At 41.2% G+C, this 21,935-nt stretch overlaps 2 protein-coding genes across 2 annotated transcripts; one reads left to right on the top strand and one right to left on the bottom strand.

Moving 5' to 3' along the window:
* Positions 1 to 263: 263 nt before the first annotated feature.
* On the bottom strand, positions 264 to 3,319 carry LOC111583367 (protein c-Fos-like). Its single transcript, XM_023292426.3, has 4 exons — positions 3,040 to 3,319; positions 2,404 to 2,598; positions 1,720 to 1,827; positions 264 to 1,570 (listed from the first exon to the last, which is right to left on the bottom strand). The coding sequence occupies exons 1-4, from the start codon at positions 3,166 to 3,168 to the stop codon at positions 866 to 868; spliced, it is 1,137 nt and encodes a 378-aa protein (XP_023148194.1). The 5' UTR covers positions 3,169 to 3,319; the 3' UTR covers positions 264 to 865.
* Positions 3,320 to 8,732: 5,413 nt separating this feature from the next.
* Positions 8,733 to 11,162, top strand: LOC111583368 (protein c-Fos-like). Its single transcript, XM_023265559.3, has 4 exons — positions 8,733 to 9,042; positions 9,377 to 9,595; positions 9,706 to 9,813; positions 9,929 to 11,162. Exons 1-4 carry the CDS (start codon positions 8,914 to 8,916, stop codon positions 10,598 to 10,600), a joined length of 1,128 nt encoding a protein of 375 aa, XP_023121327.2. The 5' UTR covers positions 8,733 to 8,913; the 3' UTR covers positions 10,601 to 11,162.
* The last annotated feature ends 10,773 nt before the right edge of the window (positions 11,163 to 21,935 follow it).

Here is a 21,935-nt window from a genome sequence, read left to right on the forward strand (position 1 = left end):
AGCTTATTTTATGTTAGCTTATCATTTTTCAGCTTATCTTATGTTAGCTTATGTAAGCTAATAAGATTTCATCTTATCTTATGTTAGCTTATCTTATTTTATGTTAGCTTATCTCTTTGAAGCTTATCTTAGCTTATCTTTTCCTATCTAATGTTATGTTAGCTCATTTTAGCATATGGTAGCTTGTCTCCACAACAGCCTTTGGCAAGACTGTTTATTTAATTAAATATTCCTGGATGAATGACAAGAACTGCAAGAAATGATTAGTGGTTGTCTTATTTTATTTCCAGCGTTATTTAACTTTTGCATCTTGCATCATTTTTGATAAGTAAAAAAATAAACTATGTCATAAAATACATCTCGATAAAATACATGGCATGAGCTTGTTTTTTCATGGAAAAACTCAAAAGCAAATGTCAAGTCAGGTCAGGGGACACCTTACAGCAAGATGTGACACCTATACGCTACATATTAGTAACCCTCTACTGTTCACTTGTTACAACACAACTTGATCAACAGCATTACGTTACATTAACCTATTGAGCATGATCTAGCTTTACATCACATGTAGATTTTTTTTCTGTTAAAAAAACACAAGATACCACCTCTTCTTGGATTACAGATGACTTGTATTTGCATGCATTTTTTTGCTACCAGCACAAAGTCTCATCTCAGATGGTTGTAGCAACAGTATGGAAGAATTCAACCCTGTCACAGTCACAAAGAAACACGTCGTCTACACGATCTTTGATGTTCAGGTTTACACAACATCAAAACTCACACTACAAAAGATTATTCGAGAGAGATCATAGCTTGCTGGATGGTTCGAACACAAATACAGTATTGTTGCATAACTTCTTTGCATTCACAAGGCCAGAAGTGTTGGAGAGTTAAGACTATCTTTCATTAACTCAGATGCACCAAGGCTGCCTTTGAGGCTCTCACAGCCTTCAGCCAAGGAATCAATCTCAGAGTAATTAAAGGAAAACACTGTGCGGTAATTGCTACAAGTGGGACTGGAAGACATGACCGGCGTACTCAAAGATTCAAGGTCGTTCGCCACAGACTTGTACAGCGTTTCCCAGTCTGAGAGGCAGAAAGGGCTGCTCAGGTCTATGTCGGGGACAGATGCTGCCGTCTCAGACGTCACCGCCATCTCCAGGCTGGGCACCAAGTCGTCCAGGTCATCTCCTTTCAAGTCCTCCAGGGCCTCCTCTTCTGCGCTGGAACACAGGAGGATGTTGGAGTTCCCCAAGATGGCCGCGGCAGGACTGCAAGGGGCACTGTCCATGTCTTGACCAATGGAGGCCTCTCCGATGGCCGTGTTGCTGCTCTCTGGGGTTTTTCCATTCTCTAAGATGGACAGCAGCTGCGGGGAGGCTGGAGGATCCTGCAGCATGGCGTTAACATCATCGTCGCCGTCCCCCTCCCTGTCGTTATCTTCGTCTGCAGGGAGTTTGCAGGACGGTTTGTGGGAAGCCAAGATGTGCTCCAGTCGCTCCTTCTCCTTCAGCAGGTTTGCTATCTCCGTCTGGAGGGCAGACTTCTCTTCTTCTAGCGTATCAGTTTCCTGAGGCGAGGAGTGACAGGATCATGAGAAGCTACTTGGCACGAGCAAAGCAGGAAAGCATGAGGAGCCTGTGGTGCTCTGCAGACATCCCCGCTCTGCTCCTGTGATCTTTAATGACATGCATGTCTTCATGATTTCATTCTACTTACAGCTTGAAGGGTGTCTATCAGCTCCTTCCGTCTGTTACGACACTTTGCTGCAGCAATTTTGTTCCTCTCCCTCCTGATCCTCCTCCTTTCCTCTTCCTCTTTGGAAGGCTAAAATAAAAAAATAATAAAAAATCAATCAGAAATAGCTTATTTAAGTCTTCCCACACTGACAGTTGGCTCTTAAACACCTTTTCACTTGCCAAAAAATGAGAGGCAATAAATCATCTTTGCAGGGTATGCTGGGAATACTGATCCAGTCGGTGCAGACTTTCAGTTCAGGCGTTAAAATGCTGCACCACTGGCACGGTCTAGCCAGTCACGTGAACGCGCGTTCTATGCCATTGCCTTTCCCTCATTCATATACAGCGCTGTGCTCCTCCAACTGTAATTACTCTGCTGCACCAGTTAAACACAATGGAACGTGTTACTCCCCGCAGATACGTATTCACACTGCTCTCCTCACTCTCTTAATTGTATTTTAATGGTAAAACGGCTAATTGCAGCCTCGCGCTTGTCAAAATATCGCGATAGCTTCGCATTAAGTGGAGGAGGAGTTGGAGGGGGAACATACTGAAGCTCAACATTGACTGATTGCTTGATTAACCGACTACTGATTGATTAAGCAGTGCATGAAGCTGACATTACAGTATCCCACCCCCCACCCACCCTGCTCTCCTTGCCTACCTGCTCCTTCTGCCCTTTCCTGCTGCAAGCTTTCGCCTTGTTCCTCGCACCTGCCGGGGAAGACGACCGAGGTTTGGTCTTTGCGCGGCCGGACGGCGGGGAGACGGATGTGAGGACCGTCGGCTGCACCATCCACCTGAGCTCCGGCGATGTGGAGATCGCAGTCACGGTCGGAACAAAGGATTCTGCTGCATTCTGGAAAACCCAGAGAGAGAGAGAGAGACGTGCATGTGCAAGCGGTCAAACAGCAATATCTGATGAATGAGCAGCTGTTATTGGCTGACCTTTAGCATCGTTTAAATGCCACATCAATCATCTGGCAGAGGGGATGACACAAAAACAGTGGGTGAACACTGTGTACAAATCTATCGAAAAAAAATCATCTGCATGCCACGTCGTCACATCATGATCATAAATGAAAGGTCACGACGTCCAACAGTCTGTAATCACAAAGCATCGATGTGCAACCATTTAGCTCCACACACACTGTGCAGATGTGTTCCTACAGAATCCTCTCCAGAAAAAAGCTCTCTGTGACATTTACTGGAAAATGTGAGGAATGCTTCCTACAGGATGATGCATGATTTTTTTAAAATGATGATGGTTGTTTTTCTGGATGATCAGAGCTGCTTGTACCTTGGCGCTGTCCAGTGATGATGAAAGCAAGTCAGGAGGATGCTGGCTGCACCCAGGGGTGTCCCCGCCAGGCGATGCTGTGCTACAGCTGGATGAAGAGTCGAACTCAGTGCTGGAGTCTGGATGCATGGTTTAAAAAATATATATCTAGGTTTTAAAAAAATGAAAATAACTGCATTAAATGATAGGATCGTCTATCTATTCTAAATAACTAAAATAAAAACGGATGCCTGCACGCCTACTTATATTCCATTTGCCAGCCTCATAAATGGTAACTGTGCAGATATAGTGGAGAGGCCCGCCTTTTATAGTGAGCTGGAATTTTATGAATGAAATCTGTGTGGGGAGACTGAACCATTCCACAGAGGGAGACGTGGCGGGGAAAATAAGGCAAGGAGGTGTTTCCACAATTCACATTAAATCCCCGAGATGCCCGAACAGCAAATCGGAGCAAATGTTTCATTTGGACTCATTTTATGTAGTCAAATATGAAAATAATAGCGAGCATGTGTAATGTGACACCCCTGCCTGCGAAAGGTGCCCGTCGCCATGAATGAACTACGTCATTTGATGTATGCAGCATCTGCATCATATACATTATGTCCCCGTTCTGCCTTCACATGTTCCCAACATGTACCTTTTTTATATTTGTCTCCTAAACGCCACAGGTTGCGTTATATGTGACTGGAATGTAACATAGTCTGCTAAAAAGGTGCTTAAAGCTGCATATTTGATGTTTTTATTAGTGTTATTATTTTCTGCACTCCTCCACATGTCACAATATGACATCATGCAATAACTTCTGTTTGGACCAGAGTGGTGGAATCCAGCCTGATTTAATGAGTTTCCACGGAGCCTCCAGCACGCTGACTGATTATTTAGAAGCTGCTAACTCATCCACATACCATCCCGCCGTTCACCTGTCTCTGCATATCAATACCGAGCTCCAGCAACAAGAGCCGTCGACCGGAGAAAAGCAGCCAATCGTCGAATGGATCGGTCGAACCATAAATGGAGCTTCCGGAGAGCTGGGGGCGCGCTGTGGCGCACGGAGAGCGCGCAGACGGACGCTTGGCTGTGTGTGGCCCACTCACTCAGCCACAAAAGAAAAGTGAAACATGCACTCAAAGGCTCCGGCCGTCATGTGTTGTAGCCGGTAACGGCGTCATTAGCGGGACCCTGAATGCCAGCAGAGGCGTTATTCAGGAGGGGGGGCGAGCCTGCACTTGTGCCACCTTTATTTGCGCGTGAAAACGGCTTTTACATGCAGATCTGTTGCTTAAATCCCTTGATTATTCATGAATTTGACATTAAGCAAGTTTTTTTCTTAAGTCTTAGATGCATGAGTGATTGGAGCCTACACTCTTGCATAAGTGGGTCAAAAATGACCCCTATAAGAATCAGTGTGTTTTAATGTCATTTCTATCATTTTGGTGAAGAATAGTCATTTTTAACATCGTTTTTATTCTATTTTGGTCCACACAACAATGATTTCATGTTTGAAATCTGTTTATTTTTCACTTTATGACACATTTTGATTATTAAAAAAGAAGAGCAGCAATGGAAGAATGTCAACATCCATTTTGTTGACATTTTCCCACTCTACTTGTACTGCTGCTCTCCGTTTATAATGATCTTCTGATATAGTGCATGTGGTTCACAGTAAATATATTCCTGACAGCCACAATTGATAAGAATCACATGTTTCCATGAAATTCTGTTGGACGTGCATGTGGGTTATTTGGGGTGGTGATACAAATGTTATAATTGCTTAAAATATATAAAAAGTAACTTATAAATTTAAATGTAATAGCATCAAAAGCATGTTTTTTGAGGAATAGCTGGAATATGAAATGATACCAACTGGGTTAAAGTACTACTAAGTGCAGATTTCCCTGCACAGTTTTTGTTTTTACGCACAGACTTGATGCGATCTATCAGCACCAGTGGTGAATCTGAGCTCCTATAAGAAAAGCTTTTTGTATGAGCTGCTATATTTAGGCTCCAGATGACCTCACACGGCCACCGGAGTGAAAGTGATGGATGGTGAATGGAAGGGGGCTCTCCCATGCTCCCCTCCCGGCTGCTTCCCGGCAGTCACGGCCCCCTCCGGCCTCATTTACCGGCACGTCTCTATAGGAGGCCGCCTCGAGCCTATTCAGGGTCCGGTCCTCCCCACGCCGGATCAGAAGGGTTCAGAGGTTAGACAGAACATCACGCACCTCTCATCATGACAGCTCCCAGACTTGTTTTCATCTGAGCAAGTTGAGTGTGAACGTGCACGGGGCTATTTTTAGTCTGAGTGACATCAGCATCCAAAGTTCATGGAAATCAGGCCAGACAATAGATTAGATTAGAGTTTTGTAGAGTGTGTTGACAAGAAATAAACAGAAACAGGAGCAGAAAGTTAAACTAGATTAAAGCTGGGGCAGTTTTGTACAACTTCCTGCTTGGATAAAAACGTACTTTCCTCAATACGGGGTGATTATAGCATTCAGAAATTGCACTCCTGAGAGTTTCTGTAAGCCAGTAGTATAGTATAGTATAGTATAGTATAGTATAGTATAGTATAGTATAGTATAGTATAGTATAGTATAGTATAGTATAGAATAGAATAGAATAGAATAGAATAGAATAGAATAGAATAGAATAGAATAGAATAGAATAGAATAGAATAGAATAGAATACAATACAATACAATACAATACAATACAATACAATACAATACAATACAATACAATACAATACAATACAATACAATACAATACAATACAATACAATACAATACAATACAATACAATACAATACAATACAATACAATACAATAGAATAGAATAGAATAGAATAGAATAGAATAGAATAGAATAGAATAGAATAGAATAGAATAGAATATCCTTTTTCAGTCCCACAAGGGGAAATTTGCAACCTCACAGCTGCAAAGTGACAGCAAGAAACGCAAGAAAACACAACTATAAATCAAAGAAGTCAGGTATACACACTATATATGCAATATAAATAAAAAAACAGAAGGGATGAAGGATACTAAGAACGCAAATGTAAAAATATTTGCATGAATGAATATGATTTATGTATTTATTTTGATAATTTTACCAACTAAATGACAAGCAGTTTGCGCGCTATCAAACCATCTTTGTTCTCGGTTCAAAAATGCGCAAAAATGATTCCGAGGTCAGTCTGGGTCAGTGCGGTTGATCGATCAGTAAGCTGCTCTTCCTGCCAACCAGTCAAACAAGCCGCACGGTAACCGGCTCGGTCGGTGTCCGGTGTCAGACACCGCAGACAGACAGAGAGCGGAACGTGGACAGAGCTCTCACTCCGTCGCCGTTTCCCGAAACCGTCGTCCCCGCTGACGTAACGACGTCTGGTATGCAGGGTGCTTCGGTTTCTGTTTACGCCGCCGGAGTGGTTGCTCTTGGCAACACACACGATCTTTGTTGCCGAGCGAAGCCGGCGACGTCACTGCCGCGAAGGGGCCGGGCGTTGCCAGGGCGACCAGGAATGTTCAACAAAACACGAGCGCGGGAAACAAAGCCCGAGTCCTTTTAACCTGGATTGATGCACTTTGACACAATAACACCGTTATTAAGGCTTTGTGTCTTCATCAACCAGTTTCATTTCATCAGCAGCACAGACTGCAAACTGTGCTCTTTTGTAGGGAGCTGCTAAGTAAAAAAGAGGCATTCAAAGGCTCCTCAGAAAGTAAAGACAAAGAGGAAAATAGAACTATTGTGATTGTATGAATTTGCTCGTATAAATCTGGCGTGTTTGTCTATTTATAAACCCCAAATTAGTAATAAAACTGAAGTCAAAACGTTGCTGACTTCTGAAAAATTGCAATATCTGTGCTAGTTATTCTTCTACTTTTCCATTAACTGCTAGCAAACAGAAAAACAACATGGGATACCCCTGATTAGAGTGCTCGTGTGAGTGAAACTGTTGCACAGACACTGAGTTAAACAGTGCATTTAGAGTGCAAACGTCAAAGCTGCAGTTGTGGGTTTCACTTTAACTCATTGTGTGAGAAGCTCAGAGGATTCCCTTTTCTTACCGCAATCAGGGGAAGACCTTTTGCGAACATGCTGTTGTGGAAAAATACACACAGTAAACCGGTTATCGGCTCACTCTGCAAGCAAACACACCCTCGGCTGGATCGCACACAAAAGGTACAAGCACCGCCCGAGGGTGTCTGACAGACGCAACCACATTTGTTCAGACATGCACTCCTGGTGTTGATGGAAGTCTGTTTACATAGAGGTGTTCTGGATTGCATGTTCTGCACAGTCCTTTGTTCCTTGCCCTTAAATTAATTGCGTTGCATCTCAGATAGACTAAAAAGATAATAAACCAACAGAGTTAAATACAGTGTACAGCACATTTACACAATTTGTATGTGTATACACTACTGTTTGAATGTTTGAGGTCACTTAAATGTCCTTATTTTTGAAAGAAAAGCAGTTTTTTCCCCAATGAAGATAACATTAAATTAATCGTAAATACAGTGTAGACATTGTTAATGTGGTAAATGACTATTCTAGCTGGAAACAGCTGATTTTTAATGGAATATCTCCATAGAGGTACAGAGGAACATTTCCAGCAACCATCACTCCTGTGTTCTAATGCTACATTGTGTTAGCTAATGGTGTTGAAAGGCTCATTGATGATTAGAAAACCTTTGTGCAGTTATGTTAGTACATGAATAAAAGTGTGAGTTTTCATGGAAAACAAGAAATTGCCTGGGTGACCCCAAACTTTTGAACAGTAATGTATGTTTTTGTGTTAATCTTATCTGTTGTTGTTTGTGCACTATTTATTAGCATACCTGCACTATAAGCTGCTTTAGTATGCTGCATTTGATGGCATTTAGTGAATAAACGTGTGCCAAATTAAAACCTTGAGGCTCAAAGATTTCTAACAATGACAACACAAGATTTTTCTGATGCTACAGCTTGTTAAAGTGTAAATGTATTTTGGGTTTAATGTGTTCCGCCACAGTAATAACTGCAGTAAGTGCATTAGGTGTCATTTAAATAAGAGTGGTTAAATAAAAATACATAGAATTTCAGTGTTCCTGTGACTTTAAGATTGCTGATGTAAATAAACAAAATAAAATAAATCAGTGATCTGTGTAAATGATCTGCTAAAACACAGCAGAAGTGGGTGTTTTAATATGTTTGTCTGATGCACTGACTTCAGAATTCGTGTTTAATTTTATCTCCTGCTTGCTTTGCCGTGTAGGTCGCACTTCTGCTGACCATTATCCCGGTTCTTGGGTTTTCACAACAGTCCCTGTGTTTGTTGTTTTTACATAACGTCATGTCACCATCGGCCAATCTCGGATGGTGTATTTCCCAGCAAGGTCCGCCCCTTTTACAGGATGCACCATATTTGGGAAATGACGTATCGGGGATCCCGTTTCTGGAATATTCCATTTCTTGAGGGTTGCCTTTAGAATAACAATCTAAACGGTTACTTGTCGCAGTTAAGCCTTAAAATTATACATTTTGTGTTGTGTTTTCGATGTATTTGAAGAAAGTTGGGGCAGTGGTGGGTTTATTATTGCGTTGTTATGTCGGTGTTTTGGTCGTTATCTCCTCCCGGGGCGGTGCTACCCCCTCGGAGACGTCATCCGGCCGGCGGTGCGCCTATAAAAGCGCTCCGACCTCTCAGAGTTGACAGTTTAACTTTCAGTAGCAGAGCAGCGAAAGGAGGAAACACACCAGGAGCAGCGCTTTAAAGAGTTTACCACAAGCCTACTTAAAGGGATTTCCTCACTTCAGACTTGACATCCCCTATCGGTAGAGTTTGTCTGGATCTTTCTGCTTGATTCTTACTTGTTTTTTTTTGTTGGGAACGATGATGTTCACTACTTTCAACACGGAGTGCGACTCTTCCTCCCGCTGCAGCACCGCTTCACCCTCTGCAGAGGGTTACTACCCGTCCCCAGCCGGGTCTTACTCCAGCTTGGGATCACCCCAGTCTCAGGTACGTCCACTTATAAATGTTATCAAACCTTTGCTTTAACTCAGCTCTTGATAGCCTGTTTGACTTTTGCTACGTGGATAACTTGTTGAGATGCATCCGATTAAAGCGTAAACATAAAGTTAGATGATAAACAAAAGGCTGAAACATCCTGCTGACTTGCACTGCACACCACACACTGCAGAGCAATCTTCATTCATCCACCTGGAAACTCCATAGAGAGAGTGTAACGTCATAGTTGACATCATAAGGATATTTTTAAACCGTCCAGCTTTTTATAAATCCTCCGCCAGTCCTGAAAGTGTCCTGACAAATCCCTTTTCCTTCATTTCTCCAGGATTTCACTGACCTGACAGCAGCAAGTGCCTCCTTCATCCCCACCGTCACGGCCATCTCCACCAGCCCAGACCTGCAGTGGATGGTCCAGCCTTTGATCTCATCGGTGGCCCCTTCTCACAGAGCTCCCCCCTACAGCTCCAGCCCCAGCCCTGCCTACTCCAGACCGGCCATGAAGTCTGCAGCATCCAGGGCTCCAAAGAGAGGCAGAGCTGAACAGGTAATTACAATCTGCTCGTGTACCTCCAAGTGTTACATAACAAGCAGAAATCCCCATTTTGATGGTATGTCACAGAGCTGGAGTCCTAACTTTTTTCCTTCTGTGTGCAGATAACACCTGAGGAGGAAGAGAAGAAGAGAATTCGCAGAGAGAGGAACAAGCAGGCAGCAGCTAAATGCCGCAACAGGAGGCGAGAGCTTACCGACACTCTGCAAGCTGTAAGTATCCCACCAGATTTACCATCATTCATCAGGATGTATTTACTGCCAGAGCTAATAGCAGCATCGTAACAGCCAACTTAATGCCACTTCCTCCGTTCCTCTCCGCTTGCAGGAAACCGATCAGCTGGAGGATGAGAAGTCCAGCCTGCAGAATGATATTGCCAATCTGCTGAAGGAGAAGGAGAGGCTGGAGTTCATCCTGGCCGCCCACCAGCCCATCTGCAAAATCCCATCAGAGCTGGACACGGACTTCCCCATGGTCACCATCTCAGCCGCCCACCCCTGCCTCTCCTCCACCGCCGTGTCCTCCCAGCAGCAGACCACCACCATCACCACCAGCCAGCCCGCCTTCACCTCCACCTCCGCCTCCAACTCCATCTTCTCCAGCTCCAGCCCCGTCCTCTCCACCGCCGCCGTGTCCGGCCGCAGCTCGGTCAAGATGTCCGACCTGGAGGCCTCCGTCCTGGAGGAGTCTCTGGACCTGCTGGTGAAGACGGAGATGGAGACGGCGAGGTCGGTGCCGGAGGTGGACCTGTCCAACTCCCTGTACCCAAGTCAGGACTGGGAGCCGCTTCACGCCACCGCCAGCAGCACTGACTTGGAGCCCCTGTGCACGCCGGTGGTGACCTGCACCCCGGCCTGCACCACCTACACGTCCTCGTTTGTGTTCACCTTCCCCGAGGCGGAGACCTTCCCCACCTGCGGCGTCGCCCACAGGAGAGGAAGCAGCAGCAACGACCAATCCTCCGACTCCCTCAGCTCACCCACCCTGCTGGCCCTCTAAAGACTCTTCCACAAACAATCATTTCTTCCTACCAAGCACATTTTTGTCTTGATGTAAGAGATAGATGTGCAGATCACAGGGCTATGGCATGGACTTGTACCAGGAAGCAAACTATTTATAATTTTATCTGCCTTCATCTGTACTTGCCTATATTACACCAATGTAGCAAGTTTAAAAAAAAAGAAAAGAAAAAAAGAGCATGTTTCAACTAATACCACCTAGTCGTTTTATGAGTTCTTATATGATTTCATGGTGCTAGATACCACAACTTGTTGTATATTGATGTGTGCTCAGAGCAATAGTTATTATTTATCCAGTTTGTTTTCTGGCTAATGGAATGTGAGAGTAATTGTGAAACTGTTTGTGAAGAAAAACAAAAAAAAAACAACTGATGTGCTTTGTCTTAACCATGGTCTGAGTGGTCTATACCTCCCAGTATGAAGTTTTCTGTGAAAACATTAGTGGTTTTAATTTATGAAATTTATTTTTTTACGCAGAGAGAGTAAAGAGGAATGTTTGTTTGTAAGATATGTAAATAAAAAGATAGTGATATTTAAATTCAGTCACTTGTCTTGGTTGCATTTGTGGCTCACTTTTCCACACACATTTACATCTATGTTCTCAGTTTCAGCGAGAAGCAGCTGCAGTGGAAGCACAGACTGTCTCAAAAGACAATTAAAATAATGTCTAAAATTAGCCTGTATAAGGGATAGCAGTATTTTTCCCTGCACCTCCACTAGCTCTATTTATTGTTCCGTCTGTTGCCAAGGTTAACTATACGTCAGGGCTCCCTACGTCAGTGCGTTCTTTCCATTTTTTTTTTATTTGCAAAGCCGTGCGCGATGACGTTTCATTTCCGTGCCCAAATTTAGAAGTCCACGCTGAAGAAAGTGCCGCCGCTGGCAGCGAGCAAGTCGGACAGGCTGCAAGGCCAGAGACGCTTTTCTGTGCTAAAACACGACCGTCTCCCTGCAGAGGACGTCGGATTGAGGCTCGGCGTGACGACGGGGAAGAAAAGGGGGAAACCTGCTGCTTTGCTTTCGACGCGATTCTAATTCATCCCTTTTTTGCACGATAGCCGCATAGTTACACAAGAGAAATGGCAGCGAGATCCGTCTGGTTAATTTATTCTGTTCCCTCGGAAGGTCTGAAATCGCCCAAATATCACCTCCCACAGACGCGTCTGAGTTAGCCACAGCACAATACAAGAAACAACTAAAAAAAGGGGGGGAGAGGAAGAATGAGAAATAATTCATAGAGGCACAGACAGACAGCAGTTTCGACTTAGTGCAAATGGAGCAGGGCATGCAGACAAGTGGACATGAGGTGTAAAGTGGCTGTCTGCAAAGTGGTATTTTTATTCTGACTGTTCCAACTCTCTGAATGCACCTTCTGGAACAGCAGGGCTCGATATTAACAGCTGCCAACACTGCATCCAAATGTCCTGCTAGATGAAAAGGTCATCTGATTGTAAAGATGGTGGTCGAGAAATGTGATTCACAGATCACACAGACTGTCTTTTTCCATTAGAAGGCCTGTAAGGATGTATAGGGCTGCAGCAGTTAATCAGATAATCAGCTGTCATATAAACTGGAAACTATTAGGATTATTACTACAAGTACTTCCATCCATCCATTGTCTGTACACCAATTTTTCCTCAGTAGGGTATTAGAAGTTCCTTTTAAACAAAAAATTGCAAAATTCTATGAGTCCAGCCTATTATATGTGATTTTTTTCTGGTTTTTACTCCTCATTGGCATTAAATTGAATATACAGTACTGTTCAAAAGTTTGGGATCACTGAGAAATGTCCTTATGTTTGAAAGAAAAGCGTTTTTTTCAATGAAGGTAACATTAAATTAATTAGAAATCCAGTCTAGACATTGTTAATGTGGTAAATGACTATTCTAGCTGGAAACAGCTGATTTTTAATGGAATATCTCCATAGAGGTACAGAGGAACATTTCCAGCAACCATCACTCCTGTGTTCTAATGCTACATTGTGTTAGCTAATCATGTTGAGAGGCTAATTGATGATTAGAAAACCCTTGTGTAATTATGTTGGCACGTGAATAAAAGTGTGAGTTTTCATGGAAAACATGAAATTGCCTGGGTGACCCCAAACTTTTGAACAGTAGTATATTTGGAAAAAACAAGACATTCAGCATGTCATCATGGGTTTTGCGAAAAGTGATTGCGAAAACAAAGTTTCATTGCAGAAATGCATTGACAATAAATATCCTTGAATCCTTCATCAATATTTTGCACCACTTTCTGACACTTTAGAGACCAAACAACTACTCAAAAAATCCAGAAAATCAACCATCAATCAATCAAGTGCCATGCCATGCAGCATAGGCGATCATTTCTCTGCATCTAATCCGGTCTTTTCCCGTTCTATGTGTCACCATGGTGTCAGTCCGTCCGTCATTTTCATTCTCCGTCTGCCTCATCCTCTTTTCCCATTAATTTTCCCAGTTGTGACGATATCTTCCAAGGTCTCCTTCCTCATGATGTGTCCGAAAAATATTGATTGCCAGAAAATAATCGACCAATATTTGAACAAGAGAAGCACTCAGAGAGCACAGTACTCCGCCAAGGCAGCTCAGTCGTTGTATCATTTCCGATGGATGAAATCTTGAAAAAATTTGTGTCAGAAATCACGGCACCATAGAATGTGGCCATTTAATATAGATGTACCCACAAACAATATGACCTTGCGCTGAGCACAGGTGTGTGTTATGCATGTGTACGTTATGTACGGATACCGAATTGCGTGACCTAAATATGTAGTGGACCGTGGGAACTGATGGGACTCAGAAACACCCCCACAATTTAATCAGTTGTTCCTTGTATCATTTCTGACAGATAAGTCCTGATAAGTCTGCAGCGGTGGATTTGTAGTAGGATGACAATCATGTGATCGTCAGCAGGCAGCTGACATAGTGTTCACTTGTTGTCATAGTTACAGTGACGCAGTGCCGCTATCTGGCAATGATGCAGAAATCTTTAACAAATCTGTGGATCCAGACTATAAGCTGCATCTCTGCCAGAATCTAATCACTTGGTCTTTGTGTCATTTCTGACCTTCTCTGAAAATTTCATCCAAATCCGTTGGTCAGTTTTTGAGTAATGTTGCTAACAGACAGACGGACAAACAGACAAACATACACTGATAGTCACATAACTCTGCCATTCCTTAGCAGAGTAATAATCTCTAGTTGTTGCCCTAAAAGGACCACTGTAGCTTTTCTCTTAAGACTGATTTGTGAATTCATTAAATTGCTAACAGGACAGTTGGTGATTAATTCTGTTTCCAATAAATCTGGCTGGGCGATCAATTGTTACTCTTCTGCTGGGTTTAGTAGAAGTAATAGAATTTTTCCACGGCTTTATGTACCCATTAGCGGCTTTGTAATGAAACGATTCCACTTGTGCAATGCCTTATTATTTCACAGTTTGTCATCAAACCTTTCCCCATCCTTCCGTCATTCTTGTCATTATTTCACCTGACTTGCCTGTTTCACCTTTTATCAGCATTTCATCATATTCAGAATCATCATCGGAGAGCTGGTTGCCTAATGCCTTTATCCTGGAAACGATCTGGGTGTGTGAGGGACGTGCTCAGTGGAAGACTACCGTCACAATAGTTAACTGAAGTGTAACAGTCACACCCTTTTGTGCAACAGGACACAAGTTGGCACTCTGCTTCCTGCACGGTCTCTTCCTCCTCCTCCTCCTCCTCCTCCAAAGCAAATTAAAAGACACACTTTAAAGAACTGAACTTGCAAAGCCGTACTTCTTTGATTCACTCTTTGCAGAAAAGAGCGTCTTGTTTTGCCCTCGCAGTGCTGTTGCATAACAGCTGAATTCTGGGTATGTGTTCCTTTGCACTTAAGCAAAACCTCTTTTTTTCCCCCCTCAACAAAGCCTGTATGTGCGACCATGCAGCTCCTAATAACTCTGTCTATTAATACCTCTGTGCAGGGCCCAGGGAGATGGGGTAGCAGCAGAAATAGCAGGTGCCTATTGCTTCTTTTAACATCAGCATCAACAGCAGTAAAATTAGCCCGCTATGACGCCAACCTGCGTCGGTGCTGCAACCCAGGGGAGGAACCAGGCAGCGTACGCCTGATAGAAAGACAGGAGGGAAAGTGAGAGCAAGAGCAAGGCAGGAGGAGGAGGAGGAAGAGGATGAGGAAGGGAGAAAATGATGAGTATAAAAGGATGGCAGGGAGGGAGACAGACAGAGATCCCCGCCTCGGCGTAATTGTGAGCACAGCGATGATGAAACAGATGAGTTCGCCTACGTGCCACGACGACAAGAGCTCCGTTCAGCTCGGCTCCATGTTCACAGAAACCCTTCCCCTGATACCTTCTTTTGCTGAAAGCTTCGAGCAGCCATAGATACAGCATTTCTTCCCCTGAGAGGGGCAAAGTTGTGCATATCCACTGACACCAAATTAGACTTATATTGAAACGAATGACAAAGCATGCTCAGTTTTACATCCGCCTCTGACGTGTCTTTGCTTTGAGTCATTCCAGAATTGGAGGACATTCTACATCCCACTCTTCAAATTTCAAATAATCCATGTACAAAATACTAAAACATGCAGGTGTTGTGTAAATTTACTTGTCCTGAGACCAAAAAAAATAGGAGAAAAGAATGATTGAAAACATTTTTAAAAATATCAAATAAGTCTGGAGTTCCCCCTAAAATGCCATTTTTCACTTGTCCCAAATAATGACCAAATTGAATCTCAAATAAAACAGTTAAAATTAAATTTAAATCAATTTTTTTAATCAACATAATATTTTAAATAATTATTATGCATGCAACATGTGTCCCACAACAACCCTGTTGATGACGTTTTTGTCATTTTGTGTCTCATTTTTGTTGTTTTGTGTCTCATTTTTGTCGTTTTTGTCTCGATTTTTTTGTTTTGTGTCTTGTTTTTGTTTTGTGCCTCGTGTTTCTCATTTTGTGTCTTGTTTTTTGTCATTTCATGTTTTGTTTTTGTCGTTTTCTGTCATTTTTGTCATTTTCAGTCACATTTCTGTTGTTTCATGTCTCGTTGTTGTCATTTTGTGTCTCGTTTTTCTCATTTTGTGTCTCATTTTTGTCATTTTATGTCTCGCTTTTCTGATTTTGTGTCTCGTTTTTGTCGTTTTGTGTCTCGTGTATGTTGCTTTGTGTCTCGTTTTTGTCGTTTTGTGTCTCGTTTTTGTCATTTCATGTCTTGTTTTTGTCATTTTGTATCTTGTTTTTGTCATTTTGTATCTCGTTTCTGTCATTTCAAGTCTTGTCTTTGTCGTTTTCTTTCTTGTTTTTTTGTCATTTTCCGTTGCATTTCTGTCGTTTCGTGTCTCATTTTTGTCAACATCATCGGTTTTCCTAAAGAATGTGTAGAGCTATGTCCTCTCTTCTATTTTTCATATTTTCATCACATTGTCAGCCTTGATTGAATGTCTCACTCTACCTCATATTATCAGGATCAGACTAATTCTTTGGACTGTTTTCCATCAGTCAGTTTGTCCTCTTGGTCAGCAGTAACAGCAGCTAAATATCTAGCTTCTACTGCTGAGAAAAAGATCACATTAGCATGGATTAGCAACCCTGTTACTGTGATTAGAGTAGGGTTAGCAAACAACAAATAAAACATGGAATAAAAATGGTACCATTGATGTATAAGATGAGCCAATCAAGCCTTTGATAGTTTATTACCTATTATTGATGAATGTAGAGCAGGAAATTGTATAAGAGAAGGTTTATTTTTCAAAAATTTAGAAGCCCAAATGTCCTCCAATTCTTGAATGGCTCTTTTACTGCCATGAGTGTTGTTTTTACAATGCAGATGATCCACAATAACAAGTTTCTGTGGCACATTTTGGTGAGTTAATCAATGACAGCATGTGACAAATCAACACTCAGTCTGGATTATGTGCTGTTATTTGTATATGTCTGCTCCGTGTTTGTATTTTCACTATCTGGAGTGATAACAACCATAACTCACATAATGACAGCAGTTAGTGGAAGGGTGTGTAGACACTTGCGTCAGCAGACGTGCTCTTTTAAGGAAGTGTTCGATTCTGCAACGTCGGCCTGACATGCAGTTCTGAAACCGAGCCCAGAGGTGATAAAAAGGTTAGTAAATCAATGGTGAGATTACAGAAGGACTTTCCAAGTGAATTCCAGGCTGCATCTCCCTCCTTGAAATGTTTAATCCATAATAAATATCCCCCAAAATGTACTGTAGGGTTCAAATTCACATCATTTTCATGACCAAGTGTGACATTCACATTTAAGAAAACATGGAAAAATTTAATTATTCAGGTAAATGACGCACATACAGTTTCGTGAATTTCCTCTGCAGCCTAAAAGCCCAGCAGCAAGGAGCAGCGTGTGACATGCTATTCTTGGAGGTTATTTGACGCACTAAGCTACAATACTGGAGGGATTTCTCTGTCCAATAATTACTGTTCACCTATCGCCAGACTCCCCACTCAGCAGCGTGTCCTCGTCTCGTCTCATGGGATCAGTATCAAGGATGTTTCCCTGGAAACTGGACAGCTCTATCATATATAATTGGGTAATCCCTGAGCTGCTGACAGAAAAATAATAGCTTTTGGGATTTTCAAAATACCCCAACCAACGGCGGGTATGATATGTCTGTTTCGTAATCCGGATTTACCAGTCATATGTTAGATGGAATATTATGCAATTACTGCGAAGGGCTTTTCATTAAAACATTAAGATCAATAAGCTAATTGGGAACATTTAGAAGCCAAGAAGTCACCATCATACATCCAGGATTGCTGTGAAAAACCCTGAATAGTCTACTGTGGTTCTCACTGTGGTGTTTCCCCTATAGGATGAAGCTGTAGCAGTGGAGATGAAGCAGCTTTTATTCAATTTTTAAATCAATTTTTTGTGCTTTTGTAAGTTATGCCCTGCTCGGAGGTTTCTATGTATCTATTAGCACCAGAAGAGCTGTTAAATATATACAGTACATCTGTGCACATTAATAAGCAGAGGAAATGTCTATGTTACATAAGAGGTGTCTTAATTAGTGAGAATCATAAGCATAAGAAGGTATATTTTACCACCAATATGTAACAAAATCATATAACACAACACATGCATCTTCCCACTCCTTCCCCTTTCCACCCATCATTGAAACCCCCAACCATGCTGGAAGTGAATATATGCTTAACTTATGCCCCCCATGCCCAAAAAACATCTTTAAAGCATCCCCTTCCAGCAGAGGATACAAGTCCTGTGCTACAAACAGTGACATGTAAAGCTACTCTTGCATATTTAGTCCACCCAGAAATGGGTCAGTAGTATTTACACAGAGTCCCTGAACTTAAAGGATTAACGATCATTTTGAAATTAACATTAGTCACTGAAAAGGTCCGGATTTTGCAATCAGTGCTTGCTCACAGACTATAGGAGGAGGCATCTACGCAGGGACATTTGTGTAGATGTAAAGAAATATATATACACACTAGAGGTCAAAAGTTTGGGGTCACTTAGAAATGTCCTTGTTCTTGAAAGAAAAGCATTTTTTTCAGTGACGATAACATTAAATGGATCAGAAATCCAGTGTAGACACTGGTAATGTGGTAAATGACTATTCTAGCTGGAAACAGCTGATTTTTAATGGAATATCTCCATAGGGATACAGAGGAACATTTCCAGCAACCATCACTCCTGTGTTCTAATGCTACATTGTGTTAGCTAATGGTGTTGAAAGGCTAATTGATGATTAGAAAACCCTTGTGCAGTTATGTTAGCACATGGATAAAAGTTTGAATTTTCATGGAAAGCATGAAATTGCCTGGATGACCCCAAACTTTGGAACAGTAGTGTACATACTGTTGACATTGTACAGATGTGTCCGTATGTAGAAATTCAGATGTTGCACAAGTTCCAGTGAATGTGGAAAGCTACGACATTGCACAGGATTATTCTGTTAGCATACGTAGGAAAGCTCTGGTATTGCACAGACTCTTCCGGGAGTAGAAAATACTGATGTTGCATGCATCCTTGTACATGTAAAAATAGGTTTTAAATGTACAAAATACTCATAATGCACAGGTTTGAATACACTGATGTTGCACTAGGGTGAAATATGTCAGTGTTTCTACTTGGGAAAAGTAGTTTCTGTCTTTTGTAACAGCTGATTTGCAACAGATAGTGTAAGAGTCTGCCACCATAATGAAATAAATGTTATCCACCAAGAGGTTATTTTCAAATATTACAGGTCCTACACAGGCCAAGTGCATGAACATGTTCAAGATTAGGAAAGTGTAGCGTTTATTCAGAGATTAGCTTATTTTTCTTACAAATATTCAAAATTACACAGCAGATTTTCAAAATAAACTATCTAACCAGTAGCCAGCAGCCAAATTCAGAGGCAGAATAAGGTGCTGTTGTCGTCCTAAGATACACTAATGGATGATGCACATCACAGGAGGTTTAGAAGTGAGGGGAATGCCTGCCGGCGCTCCCCCTCTTCTTGGTCCCTTTCATTTCCTTTCCTGAACACTTATTTATGCTGCCGTCATCCTCAAAACATCAAGGTTAAAGGTGGATTTAAAACAAAGCTTTAGCAGTTGCACAGTTGGCACTTTAGAGCAGGGGTGTCAAACATGCGGCCCGTGGGCCAAAACCGGCCCGCCAGAGGGACGACTTTGCAAAGTGTTAAAATTACAGAGAATACTTTAACTGCAAATTGTAAATTTGTAAAACTATAAATTTTAAAGAATTTCTCAACCATGACAAGTTGTTTTGATCATAAAGTAAAACACTAGATTGTTCATTGTTCCTTTGTCATTTTGTGTCTCATTTTTACAATATTTTGCCTTGTTTTTGTTGTTTTTTTTGTCATTTTTTTGTCTGACTTTTGTTGTTTGTCTTGTTTTTGTCGTTTTGTTTCTCGTTTTTGTTGTTTCATTTTTCCTTTCTGCCTCACTTGTGTCTTTCGTCTTTTTTTGTCCCATTGTGTTTTACTTTATTCGTTGTTTTGTGTGTCGTTTTGTGTTTTTTGTCTCACTTGTGTTGTTAGTCTATTTTTTGTCATTTTGTTTCTCGCTTTTCTCATTTTTTGTCTCGTTTTTGTCATTTTTTGTCTCATTTTTGTCGTTTGTCAATTTTTTGACACTTTTAACTTTTTAGTAAATTTTTTTCCTTTTTGTTTTGTTTTGTGTTTTCTGTCTCATTTTTTGTCATTTTGTTTGTCGTTATTGTCATTTTGTGTCTCATTTTTGTAATATTTTGACTGTTTTTAATTTTTGTCTTTTTTGTCTGACATTTGTCACTTTGATCATAAAGTAAAATACTATATCATTCAGTTCCAGATACCTGAGACTAGATGTTTTGTGTCTTTGTAGACACTATGTGATCTGTAAGTTGTAATGTGTAAATGATAAACTGAGGCATATATGCTGTTGAAGTTGAATTTATTTTTCTTAAGAAATTTCAGGTTATTCATGATGTTTCGTAAAAAGATCATTCCTTCACTGTGAACATTTTCAGAATAGACTTCTTTGCACTAAAGAAAGAGAACATTTGGAGTTGTTGTTACTTCTAGGTTATTATGCTGTGATTTTATTGGTCTAGCCCACTTGAGATCAAATTGGGCTAAATGTGATCCCTGAACTAAAATGAGTTTGACATCCCTGCTTAGAGCATTTGATCTTTCCAGGACTCTGCTAGGATGACTTGAAGCCTTTCTGAAATAGAAACTCTCTCACTGGAGGAGGCAATGATGCTTGCAAATGGCAATGTGTTCCCTTTGCAAACGATTTATCAGATCAGTCTTCCTGTGTAATACAAATATGATAAAAGATGTTAAAAAATCTGATCTGGAGTTACCACAGTAGAGAAATCCCTTTCACTTTGTACTCTGCAAACTGCGTTGGTCGGTCCAACAATAGCCAGCTTGCTCAGTGATTCTCCCACTCATCCACCTCTGACGCCACCAAGCGTTGCTGGTCCATGTGCTCAGAACACATCGAGTCTACGCCTGGGAAGTCCTGAAAATGACTGTTACTCACTGAATTATTTCCTGATACTCTGAACGCCCCAACTAGCTGCACATCTCTGCAGCACTTCATCACTCAGTAAAAGGAGCTGCAAATTGGCCTCATTCATTTCACAGGAGCAGCAATGATGTCAGTTTGACCCAGGGCATGTTTAATTATCCAAACAAATATATATTTATATTTCATTTTTAACTCAATTTCTAACCATTTCTATCAATATTTAGTGGAATGGTGTTCTTTACTTCTCACAAATCATGGTTCAATGGGGATAATTCACTTGTTTTTCAGAAATAATGCATGATAAAACTTTTTTTATGTACACTATGTTCAAAAGTTGGGGTCACCCAGGCAATTTCTTGTTTTCAATGAAAACTTGCACTTTAATTCCTGTGCTAACATAAATGCACAAGGGTTTTCTAATCATCAGTGAGCCTTTCAACACCATTAGCTAACACAATGTAGCATTAGAACACAGGAGTGATGGTTGCTGGAAATGTTCCTCTGTACCTCTATGGAGATATTCCATTAAAAATCAGCTGTTTCCAGCCAGAATTGTCATTTACCACATTAATAATGTCTACACTGGATTTCTGATTCATTTAATGTTATATTCATTGAGAAAAACTGCTTTTCTTTCAAAAACAAGGATATTTCTAAGCAACCCCAAACTTTTGAACGGTTGTATACATCGGAAAGACCTACAAGTGAAATAGAATAGTTTTACATGACATTGATTTTATCAATTATTTTTTTAATTTTACATTTTCAATTTTTGTCTTTTCATGGAGTTGGCAAATTAATACAAGACACATATTCTGTTCAGGGTGTAAATATGTGAAATGAACCATTTACATTTAATATGTTGATTACACTTTTTAAACCAAGCAGAAGAAGTTTCATGCTTTTTAATTTATTTATTTTTTCACTTTAAAATGGGTCACTGTGACCTGTAACATAACTGGAGGGCTGACTGTCTCATCACCTGTCTGAGGGTTGAACACATGGAAGACCCCGAAAAAAATCCAGATTCTGGAAGCTGCTCTATGAATGTGGAGATAGTGTGAGAGCTGATGTTGTCTGTCTGGTTCAACATCATTAGTTTAATTTTTATTTTGGGTTGTCAGTGCAGTTTAGTTTCAATTAGATTCCACAGTATGTTTTCTTGTTTCAGTTTATTATATTAGTTTGCACAAGTTCCAGTGTTGTCTTTTATGATATTATGAAGAGTGGGATGATTTTTTAAGAAGTTCTGAATAACTATTGCAATGAGAGCAGCTGACTCACAG

This window comes from Amphiprion ocellaris, chromosome 12, assembly GCF_022539595.1.
Source record: "Amphiprion ocellaris isolate individual 3 ecotype Okinawa chromosome 12, ASM2253959v1, whole genome shotgun sequence".
In the NCBI taxonomy this organism is placed as follows: domain Eukaryota; kingdom Metazoa; phylum Chordata; class Actinopteri; family Pomacentridae; genus Amphiprion; species Amphiprion ocellaris.